At 37.8% G+C, this 11,272-nt stretch overlaps 1 protein-coding gene across 2 annotated transcripts; it reads right to left on the reverse strand.

Annotated features, from left to right (window-relative positions):
* Positions 1–200: 200 nt before the first annotated feature.
* On the reverse strand, positions 201–10,668 carry LOC146476747 (heparanase-like). Of its 2 annotated transcripts, none has more exons than XM_085114227.1 (8): positions 9,986–10,668; positions 8,014–8,188; positions 7,098–7,145; positions 5,994–6,194; positions 4,699–4,810; positions 4,087–4,199; positions 2,043–2,186; positions 201–817 (listed from the first exon to the last, which is right to left on the reverse strand). In XM_085114227.1, exons 1-8 carry the CDS (start codon positions 10,539–10,541, stop codon positions 658–660), a joined length of 1,509 nt encoding a protein of 502 aa, XP_084970353.1. In that variant the 5' UTR covers positions 10,542–10,668; the 3' UTR covers positions 201–657. The 2 variants fall into 2 exon arrangements, with proteins under 2 accessions (XP_084970353.1, XP_084970354.1); XM_085114228.1 differs by lacking the exon at positions 8,014–8,188 and adding an exon at positions 8,262–8,433 and having other exon boundaries at positions 382–817; positions 9,986–10,649.
* Between the last annotated feature and the right edge of the window lie 604 nt (positions 10,669–11,272).

Raw genomic sequence — 11,272 nt, forward strand, 5'->3', positions numbered from 1 at the left:
ATCAGTTTGTTCAATAATAAAAAAAATATCCTTCTCAATCTTGCGGAATATTCCCTCGGATGGTACCGTGTGGACGGTAGAAAACGGTGTGTTAACTCTAGTGCGGACGCAGATCTACCCTTTTTCGACACACATAGGTTCTCAGATACGCAGTAGTGTGGACGAGGCCTAAGACTTGTTTCACCGATTTTTTTTTTCTTGATCATGTTTCCTAGAACAAGAGGACTGATCAACGTAGACTTGCTGCTCCTTCTACACATTACATACTCAACAAGATCTTTGGCGAACAATTACGATTTTTTTTTCGCTTTGTTTTTTTTTTTGTTGTTGTTGTTGTTTTTTTTTTTTTGTTGTTGTTTTGTTTTGTTTTTTGTTTTTTTTAAGGCGAAAAGAGGCAAATTTCGTCGTACACACGAAAAAATTATTCTTGTTCAACCAGCCTAACATTAGGTCTGAGGTTGAACCTGTCTGACTGTTTGCATTTGTTATTTACATACATTCTCGTTTACGATCATTATTTCGCTTTGAGTTGCTTGACTACGAGCTGAAGAAGTTGAACTACAAATAATCAACAGGCACCAGCGGAGCAGCTAAAATACTTTTTTTAAGAAGTATTTTTGAAGCACGAGCTTCCCGCTTACGGACAGACAAAGCATGTTAACGGCATGCACTAGCCGAGGCTTCTGGGATGACGTAAAGGCCGAACGTCAGAGGTGGAAGAACAATAGGCTGGTCTCCAGGTACACTCACGGGAATGAGATCGGGGAGGGTGTGGTCATCCACAAGCTTGAGAACTTTACCATTCAGTCTGACCGTCCTGTTATGAAAGTAAGCATGATCGAAATTTGATTTTGTTGTTGTTTGTCTTGATTTTTTATTTAGACTGGACTGGACTGTGTCATTGCAAACTTTTAAAACTATGTTAACAAATTACTTCAAATACATGTAAGTTATGTAAAGCTAATAAATAGGATTTAATGTTGTTTTTCTCATATTGATATATTTTTTTATGTTTTTATTATTATTATTTTTTTTTTATTTAACGAATTACTTATTATGTAATCTATTTTTAAGAAAAATTGGTGTGTATCACGACTTTAACGACCTAATTAAAAGCAGATGTAGATGTAGATGTTGACCAGTACAGGAACGCCAGCAATAAAGGGCGCCTTAAAGGATTTCACGTAATCGGACTTTCCAGCATTAACTAGCTACCGACTCTACGAAAGCCGTGGTTTGGATACAATGTAATGGAAGGCACATAAACACATCCAGTGCAAAGTTTTCCCCTTTGAAGAAGAGGTGCAGCTTAGCCGCCCTCGAGCAAAACAATCATGAAGCGCTCAGCGGTCAGCGGACAACGATGGGAGGCAAAATTTAGCTCCGTCGGTATTGAGTTCTTAACCTATCGTCTTTCTTCCCAAGTCTTCGGTTCGTTGTTAGTTCGTTCTGTGAACACTATGCCTGAATCATATGCTACAATCTAAAGGTGAATAATTTCTTTTCATATCGACGAATGACATATAAGCACGACCCCCCTTTAATTAGCCTCAGCTACCGACGGGTCGTGCAGAATTATATAATCGTTTATGTTTCTTTAAAAAGTATTACATTAAGCGGTAGCGTTCCGAGGATAACAAAAAGCCAATCCAACATCAAACCGTTCAGGTGAACAAGTCCTAGAAACAGGAATGCAGTGTTGTATTGCATGGTATTGATTTTTCTAACCTTATAAAAACCACGATATTGTGATCCTGCAAATAAAACATTCGCACGGAAGAGAAAGAACTCCCTCCGGCTGGAGCGGAATTTCTGCTCCCCTCTACCGTCCCCTTTTTGGTTCATTATAATTTTTAATTGTATAAGTCTGAGTTGTATTTATTATGCGTGAAATTCATTAAGCTAAACTAGCCGCAAGTCAGTTTTTAAAACTAAAGGAAGTCACTTTTAACAGAAGTCATATTATTGCCAAAATTAGGCCCTACCTGACTACCTCAAGTTGGTCAATTATACATCTATACCACTCGTGCTGTTCTACTTACTTCGATGTGAGATCGCTGTTCACCGTTGTTAACAAGTACTCTTCAATATCTTTTCCTTGGAGACCACCAGTGAGTTTTAAGACCACTGGGTCGTGCTCGTGAACATTCAGAACAAGAAGAGTGACTGATCCCAAGGGATATTTTCTGAAACAACAGGAAAGCTAATTTATAAACAGAAGAGAAAGTACCTATGTGCAGAAATGATGTCACATTCAACAGATACATTGTAAGTTAAAGCGGAGATACAAATCTAAAGCAGTTAACATCTATGATCTGTTAGAAAAACAAGGTAGGAAAAGTTGCGACATGGTTAAACCGCGAGAGAATCATCGTGTGAAAAACCTTTTACCTAAAATGAAGGTCACAGAATACAATCTAAGAAACAAATCTAGTCACCGGCCGAAAATGAATACTGGTCGAGTTAAGTGTTCCTATTTTAATCGCCTAATTTTGAAATATGACCTAGCTTTGTGATTTTATATGTTTTAATATGATTTTGCGCTGTAATTTTTAAACTGGAAGTTTTGTAACATAAGATAATTATGTAGTTATTTTTATATCTTATATATAAAGACTATTATTATAATTATAATCATCATCATCATCATCATCATCATCATCATTATTGTTATTATTATTATTATTATTATTAGATAAAGAAAATTCCTGTACATGTATATGTATATGACGAAAACGAAAAAGGGACTTTCACAGATTTTGAGCTTGGTGTGATTTGTTAATTTCAATTTTCTTAAAGGTTCAAGACAGATTGTAATCAAAGAAACCAAAAAAAAAAAAAAAAACCTACAAAAAGACACAAAAAGGTACTTACCATCATCATCAACATACATTTACAGTACGGTGTACTATTTAGTAAATAAACCCCTTCAGGCGGCTGGTATGTCGGCTTATAATGTCCGCGGCTGAGAGATTGTCCGAAAAATGAATATTTGGCCGAGAAGCGAAGCTTCGAGGGCAAATGTGAAATTTTGAGGACATTATCAGCCGACATACCAGCAAGCCAGAAAGGGGTTTATTTATTTTATAACCCTCCGATTAATTTTTATATCACGCAAAAATTGCTCGTAAAAAAGCCAGTGCTGCTGATGGCGGATGCACGCGATTGACGTTAACAAGAACATTTGATTGGTTTACAGAAACTTTATTTTAACTGTGATTGGACCAAAACTTGACAAACTGGCTCAGTTTTAAGTTTGCGTAGGACTAAATCTGAAAGTCTACTCGTTACTTTCTACACTTTCAAAGACGTTGGCATCATGTTTTGTTGACATTTTTGTACTTTCCGGAACAGCATTTGCGACCAGCTTTTTGATGTAAATATGACTGGACATCTACAAAACGAGTTTTTTTTTTTTTCTTCCATGTAAAATAATAAAGATGAAAAGGTGAAACTCTTGAGCTGGCTTTTTCCCGCTGGCTTTGTTTCTTTTCAACGGAAATAATTGGAGGGCAAATATTAACGCAGTTGAGGGTTATTGCGTGATAACCATCCTGTGAATTTGCACCACGTGACGTAAAGTAGCCAATAAAATCGCGCGAAAATTAATGGGTGGGTTATAACTTTAAATACATGATTAAAAGGGCTTTAACATTTCAACGCAGTTTTCGGAGACGATCATATCATATCGTTTTGTTTTTTAAGCGGTTTACGGCCTTCTGATGAAGTTTAACCACACATTTAATGAACTAGTGGGGCAGATTCCCACGTATTCAATATCCCAGGATTTTTCATTTTTATGCATTCCATTTAGAAGCGCAAATATATTGAGCCTAATTTCGTGCAAATGGCCCCGATACAATCTTCAAAGAGGGTCCACTGGACCTCCTTAGCCAATTCCTATAATGAACGTAGGGGAATGCCATTTTAATCCCAGTGACACTACATGCAGTTACTGTAGCTTTTGAAAATGATTATTGAAAAACAAGAACATCTTACATGTAAAAGAAAGCAAGCAAAAAAACTATGGTTATTGTAAGTTTCTAAACAAAATGGTACATGTGTTTACTCGTTTTTTTTCCTTACTTGCTAGAACAGTGAGCATAGACACGAGTTGTACGCTTCTCTTCTGTGCCACTGTCCACCTCCAGAACCTTTACGCCTACAAGCCTCTTGTACAACAGAGAAAGCCAGTAGTCCTGGACACAATAGAAGGCAATCTTCAGGGTTTTGCACAAAAAAATTAACATTTTCTTATCCCCAATTAATCCTCCGCGCTAACTACAGCTGTACATTGACACTATTATTTACGTTATACTAACTGGACTGCTATAAAAAAGGTCCTACATGTATATAATTTGTTAAGGAGGCAGGGCAACGGACAGAATTGGAGCGAGCATTACGAGGGGGAGCTATGGGACTGTGTGCTAGCTATGCATAAAAGGAAATGAAACAAATTTACGCTAGACTAAGGCGAAGACGTGAGATGTGTTTTTTTTTTCTTTTTTTTTTTTTTTTTTTTTTTCTTTTTGGTAGGTTTTATTGCTAATTCAAGACTTGGAAGAACACGTTCTTCAAAACGTATTTTTTTCTTCTCTAAGATTACTAGGTTACAAGCTGTTGCCAAGCAAATACAGTTGTTCACTGTAAACAATGAAGGTCATATTGGTGTGTTAAGGTAAATCTAAAAGTACATACAGGGTTTGGATCCATGTCTTCATCAAGTAATGAATATCTTCCACCAACAAACGTCTGTCGGATAACAACTTCATGGCCTAGTCGAGCTGAGAGTCCTAACTTATCTAGCCACCTTGAGACAAAAAGGCCATGTTAATTTTCATTAGCCAATAGTACAGTAACTGTTATACCCATCTTGAAACCTCTCCTGAATCTAATGTGTGAGATTTCGCCTCCCTCTTATCCGGCAGATTTCCAAAGCTCTTTTAGTGATTTCTAGACATTGTCAAAGATGTTTGAAAATGTTCCAACGATTTCAAAACGTTGCCAAAGATACTCAAGAGATACCAGGAGGGTTTCTACAGAAAGGGTAATTTATTGGGCTATTCCTGCTTCGAACTGAATCAAATTATAGCATGTTCTGCATGAGTTAAGGAAATAATTATTCGTAGTCTGGACTTATTTCAGGTGTAAGAAATTGGCATGTATACATGAGATTGAATTTAGATCAGGTACAGTGCATGAGGCTTACTCATAAATTATGCATGAGAATTGGCAGGTACTGCCAACTAGTCCAGAAAATATTGACACACCCAAGACTACAAGCAGTCCATTATTTTTCTTAGCAATAGTAAAGCAAGCGAACCTTGAAGCACAAAAATTGCTTCTCGCAAGAAGAAGTGGAGCATGGAGGCACTTTTCAGTACACACACTCACATGGTTCACTCACTAAGAAAACTAAGGGACTGCTTGTAGTCGGGACCCAAGTTGACCACCCTTAGCTCTTCACAGAAAATTCAGACAAGTGGTCTAACTGTTCTAAATGGACAATGAGGGAGCAGTGGAATACCTACATCAACTTAAGTTGAATGATTAACATAATTTGTAGGGTGCAAACGTTATTCAAAGAAAGGCTGTGCTGGTCAATAATGTCAGAGCATAATACAAGTCACGTACTTTCATTCACAAATGTGAGTTAAAGAAAAAGCCAATTGTATCAGCCTTAACAAAAATTGTCATTCTCTGGCAGCACATTGGTATTATGCATTACCATGGTAACCACTATTCAAGAATAAGAGACCTAAGAAGAGTGAAAAAGAGAGGAAAATGTGTTTATTTTTACATTCTCTTTCTGCAATCTTGCAGAGAATCTGCAACAAGCTAGTTTGTTCTACTGTCATGATCGATTTTTAGAGGTGAAAATAATTTTAAAGGTAAGGCTGACATACAGTATACAACCAAGAGTAATACTTGTGCCATTCCATATGTGTGCATATAACAAGATATTATATAAAGAATTGATGCCTGGAACTTACAGGAAACCGGCAAGATAACCATCAGACAATCCAGGAGCCCCTCCCCCATAGGCACTGCTTGTCTCACCCAACCATCGTGGGGTGCTAGGGTCTATTTTAGCCAAAATATCATTAACTGCAATCAGCTCATGCAGCAAATAGTCCAGGACATCTGGATTGTAAAAATCCTCCTTCGAGCAAGTCCTTCCATTAAGATAATATCTATAGCAACAAACAAAAGTCATGGACTATCTTATTTTATTTGCTATATGATTGTGTTCTATTATTTGAATAATACTATTAATGTACCCAGCAAAATATTGATAACACTCCAAAATAGGCCATTTTTATGATGGCGTCATTTTACTACAACTACCAGAATTCATTTCAATTTTCTTTTTAAATTCAAATTTTGTTATCCCAGTGGACAGCAAAGAATAGCTCTAATAAGCACAAGAAAACAAAAACCAGAAGGATTCTGGTAGTTGCAGTAAAGTGATGCCATACAATGTCTTATCAGATACACATAGAAGAAGAGGGTACCTACATGTATACAGTCACATACACTACAAAATTAATACATTACACATTTTTGGAGGAGGATACTTTTTTAATCACAACCACAGTAATTGAAACCATCTGTGTCTCAGGACAGGGAATACAATAATTATAATCAGTGGATTTTCATCAAAGGTTTACCACTGGTCCTGAAACCTTTACACTAAACCAGAGCATGTTCAGCTGCATTTTACAACATTATTCTAGACTAGAAGCGCATGGGCATGCAGGCCTAATGAACAAGGAAGAGATTTTGAGCCTCAGATATAAATAAAATAAGACAGAAATGAGTTTCATCTCCTGTTGAATTGTAGACTGCAGATGTACTCACAGTTTTGAGACTGGGCAAGATTTTCTAAACACTAACAGGATGGAGTAATAATATTGATAGTAACAACAGCAATGAAAGCAATGACTGACAGTACTGTATATCTGTAATCCACATTTCCTTAATGAAAGAAGAAGTGTACATACATGTATATCTGGACTAAACTGAACTACACAATGCAATTTATATTAATTAGTAATAAATATTATATTCATGTGCTATGTATTTTTGATACTCACTGATGCCAGGTAACTGCATCTATGGCATTCTTGGCATGTGAAACAAAGCTAAGTAGGAGAGAAAGCAATTCAGGATTAATCACATGCAAGCACCGAGACCACCTAGGTGGCTTGGTTAAAGGCAATACAATGTAATTATTGTATAATGATAACTGGAATTTTAACCTCAAGCATTACATGGCTTTTTCAAAAGTTAATAATCTGACAGCACAACATGATGTCAAACTTGAAACATTACTATTATAAAAAGGCTCTAATTGACCACACTGATGCCTGTCATTAGTAAACACTTTTCAACTTTTCAATAGCCCAATTTCGATATATTAAAATCCACCCTGAACCAATAAACATCACTGCGAGGCTCCAGCAAATAAATTGTAGACTGAGTTTATATAGGTTTATTCCCCGCAGCTCAGCCTTATGCGCTTAATAGCGCGCAGAGAATTGATGGTGACTCCCCAGAGCCTAGCAGTGATATTTGTTTCAGGCTGAAATTAAATATATCGAAATTGGGCTATTTTTATTTATTTAAAATGATAAGAAGTTGACCTGTTTTAGAGATCAACCTGCTGGTCTTGCACATGTACTTACATTCTATTTACCACTAATTTCATTGCTGTGCAACTTTTATGTCAAAATGCTCATGTATTTTTTGCTACATCAAAGCTCTTTTAGACAGCATGAGTTGGTTTTTTCTTCTTATATAGGGTGTAACAGGTATTACTGGACAAAATACAGTATATTACCTAGCACTTGGAGGAGCTTTGATTCAACAGATTGAGTATCAGTAAAATTTGCAGTGAAAGGGCAGTTCAAGATTGCAGTGTGCATGTTATTTGCAAAGGAATCTAACTGTATCAATTAACTGTGCTGGTGCATGTAACAAATCATTTGAATTTGATTTAATAGACTTCACCTCTCAATAAAGATTGAAGAACGTGTGTGATTATTTACTGTTGTAACATCAGGTCCAACAAGATAGTTTCCAAACTGAGGAGTACTTTTAAGAATTGATCTTAAGGTTTTGAAGTCTTCTGCAAGCTCCTTTGGGGAAACAGACTTATTAAAATACTGCTTGTATTGATTTGGCTCTAGGAAAAAAGAACAGGAAGCAAATAGCATGGGTTAATAGAAGCAGGTACAGTACAATGTACTTTTCATTACCTTTCAAGGTAGATTGCACTTATGGAGTGATTCATAATTCTTGTAACATCAGGACCAACAAGAAAGTTTCCAAATTGAGGAGTGCTTTTGAGAATTGCTCTTAAAGTTTGAAAGTCACTTGCAAGGTCCTCTGGGGGAAGTGACTTGTTGAAATCCTTAAATAGGTTAGGCTCTGGAAGGAAAACCAAGGAAACATAAGTTTCTCTAATAAAGTTTAAAACAAATCTTTGAAATGATATCACAGGGCAACACTTCAACCTCCATTTGAAGATAAATAGGTAAATACAGCTATGTACAATGCACCCATTGGGGTTGTTACTGTAAATACTTAAAATTATACATGATTGTATAATTCCATACCGGCTGCCAAGGAGATGCCTAGGCAGTTATTTGACTTACATTTTTGTACTATGAAGCAACTACGGGTACACGTGATGTATGTAGACTAGTGTACTCTTGGTGAACAACTGTAATTATATACAGTACATCTATTTACATGCACTTCTTGCCTGAATGGATATGTTGTGGTACAAAATTTTGGGGAGGGGTAAACAATTTATTTTCAAACCAGTTTGACTTTCATTTCCCTTTGTCTTGGATTATGGTAATGAATAATACACAAAGGGTAAACACGAATAAAAATTAAACTGGTTTAAAAAAAACTAAACCACAACAGATGCACATCAATGTACTCAAAATCAAACCTGCATGTGGTTGGTGGTTTGAGGCACAGTAGTCTATGCTATTCTGTTGTTTCTTTTTACAAGACATTTTGCTCCATATTACCAGCAACATACACTGTATTGCTATACAGTACAGTGTAGGTATAACCATGCAATGGACTAGACACATTCTTAGTTGTTTCATGCTACAGAAACATGGTCAAGCTCTAGCCATGTGATGGAAATGACTTTGGTGACCAAAGCCCATCACCAGGGTCCCCTCTTCAAAGACAATGTGAGGAACATTTTATATGGAGGCCAAGATACAAATCAAAAGTCTGGCATAGAAGCTCTCTAATGCCTTCCATGCCAAAATAGGACTGTTGATTGGTAATCTTCCTTACAGTCGTAATTCAAAAAAAAAATTTGGTTTGTTCAATTACACGATCTCAGTGGACTGACTTATGCTTTGTACAGTAATTGGCTCAGGCAGACAATACAACGAGGTGTTCCCATGTGCTGCACAAAAAGACAGAGTACCACGTGGATCACTAACTGGTCCAGGTGGACAGGTGTAAAAATCTGATTGTGTAGAAGAAAAAAAAAGGAAATACCCCACCCCCTCCGCCTCCCTTCAAAGATCCAACAATTTAAAGAAATGAATGAAACAAAATCAAAATTTCTAGAGGGGTAGGGGGTCCTATGGAACTGCACTTTCGGGCTTAACTAGGGAATACCCTGCCACTCCAAAAGTAATCCTGGAAAGAGTGGCTTTTTGGCTACGCAGATACCATGTAGCTGCGTAGCCACGTAGCCAAGTAGAAGTACATGACTGTATGACTATGCCTTGTTCTTTGTGTGAGCCACGTAGCTGCATAGCCACGTAGCCCCGTAGCTGCGTAGCCGCATAGCCAGATATAGCCATGTAGCCGCGTAGCCACGTAGCTGCGTAGCCACGTAGCTGCGTAGCCACGCATCCACTCGTTCCAGGGTCACTTTTGGAGTGGCGGGGTATTCCCCAGTTACTCCCACTTTCGTATTAGAAAAACCAGTAAACTTTACCATTTCCAAGTTCCCATCCAAAATGATAGCCATGCTCAGCAACATACTGCATTATTTTCTTGGCGTTGCTTGCATTCCAAGAACCATCTGGTTCCCGAAGAAGCACATTTAAGCCAAACAGTACATTCCAACCTGCTTTGGAAGCCAGCATATGGATTATGTCCAAATCTTCATGGGTGATTGTAAAATTCGTATGATTCTTGAACTTCTGAAAATCTAGCGAATCATCGTAGATTACGAAGTCTGCATTAGTTCCACCAATGCGTAGAAACGCTGGAGAGAGTCCTTTTGCAAGGGTGAAAAACTTCGCCGAAGTCAAATTCACGAATTGCCAGTGATCTTTCATAACGTTCGAATCGATTGCAACGGAAAGAAACCTTTCACTGACTGTGAAAACAGAACGGTTCAAATTGATCGATATATTTTGTTCCACGTACTTGTCCGTACCTAGCACAACCACTTGAGCTTTCAGGAGTGGAAATTTGCTACAAAGCAGCGCTAAACACAACGCAATAAGACGTGATAAACCAATGCATGTGTAGCCATACTGCGCCATACCGTCACGTTAGCTGTACACTAAACCAGGCAAAGACTTAATAAACTTGCTTTCTGAATCTTCTCAATTTCGAACTTGACAAAGCGAACGGTAGGCTCATGTTACAATGCTTTCGAACACATTTTTCGTCAGGCGTTCAAAGAATAGAATCGGGGTCTGCCCGGCCCAGACTCCTCACCGCCAGGCCTTGCCCATGCAAATTTTTAGTGCCGGCCCGGCCAATAAAGAGTGACAACCCATTTACACTACAAAAAAAATCGGCAAGGCAAGGATAAACTGAATCGGCAAAGGTAATTTTCATTTTCGGCAAGGCAAGGGTAAAATGTACAGTGTAAACAGTGAAAGCCTGTCATGCCTTGGCAATTTATTTTTCGGTTTTGGGACCACGTTCAGAAGTTGTCCTGTTTTGGAAAAATAGGTAAGGATGGAAACCGGCACGTTGCCGGTTTTATGAGGTGTGTAAACGTTCATCCTTGACTTGAGCACGTTTTGTGACCATATTGCACAAGTCACAAAGCTACGGCACTTGCGTGTAATTGAGTACTTTCAAAATGGCCGCCGCCACGAAAACGAGTGGAAGAAAATGGTCGGAGGAAGAAGTAGAGAAACTCTTGCACTTGGGGGCTGAAGAAACAATTCAAAGGTTTATCGACAACATGATAAGCAACAGTTGTTTCCTTCTGCACCAGTACCTTAGCATGCTTGATTTTGCATTTCGTTCATGCGGTGGA

Source organism: Pavona decussata, unplaced genomic scaffold, assembly GCF_977016875.1.
Source record: "Pavona decussata unplaced genomic scaffold, jaPavDecu1.1 SCAFFOLD_73, whole genome shotgun sequence".
NCBI lineage: Eukaryota > Metazoa > Cnidaria > Anthozoa > Scleractinia > Agariciidae > Pavona > Pavona decussata.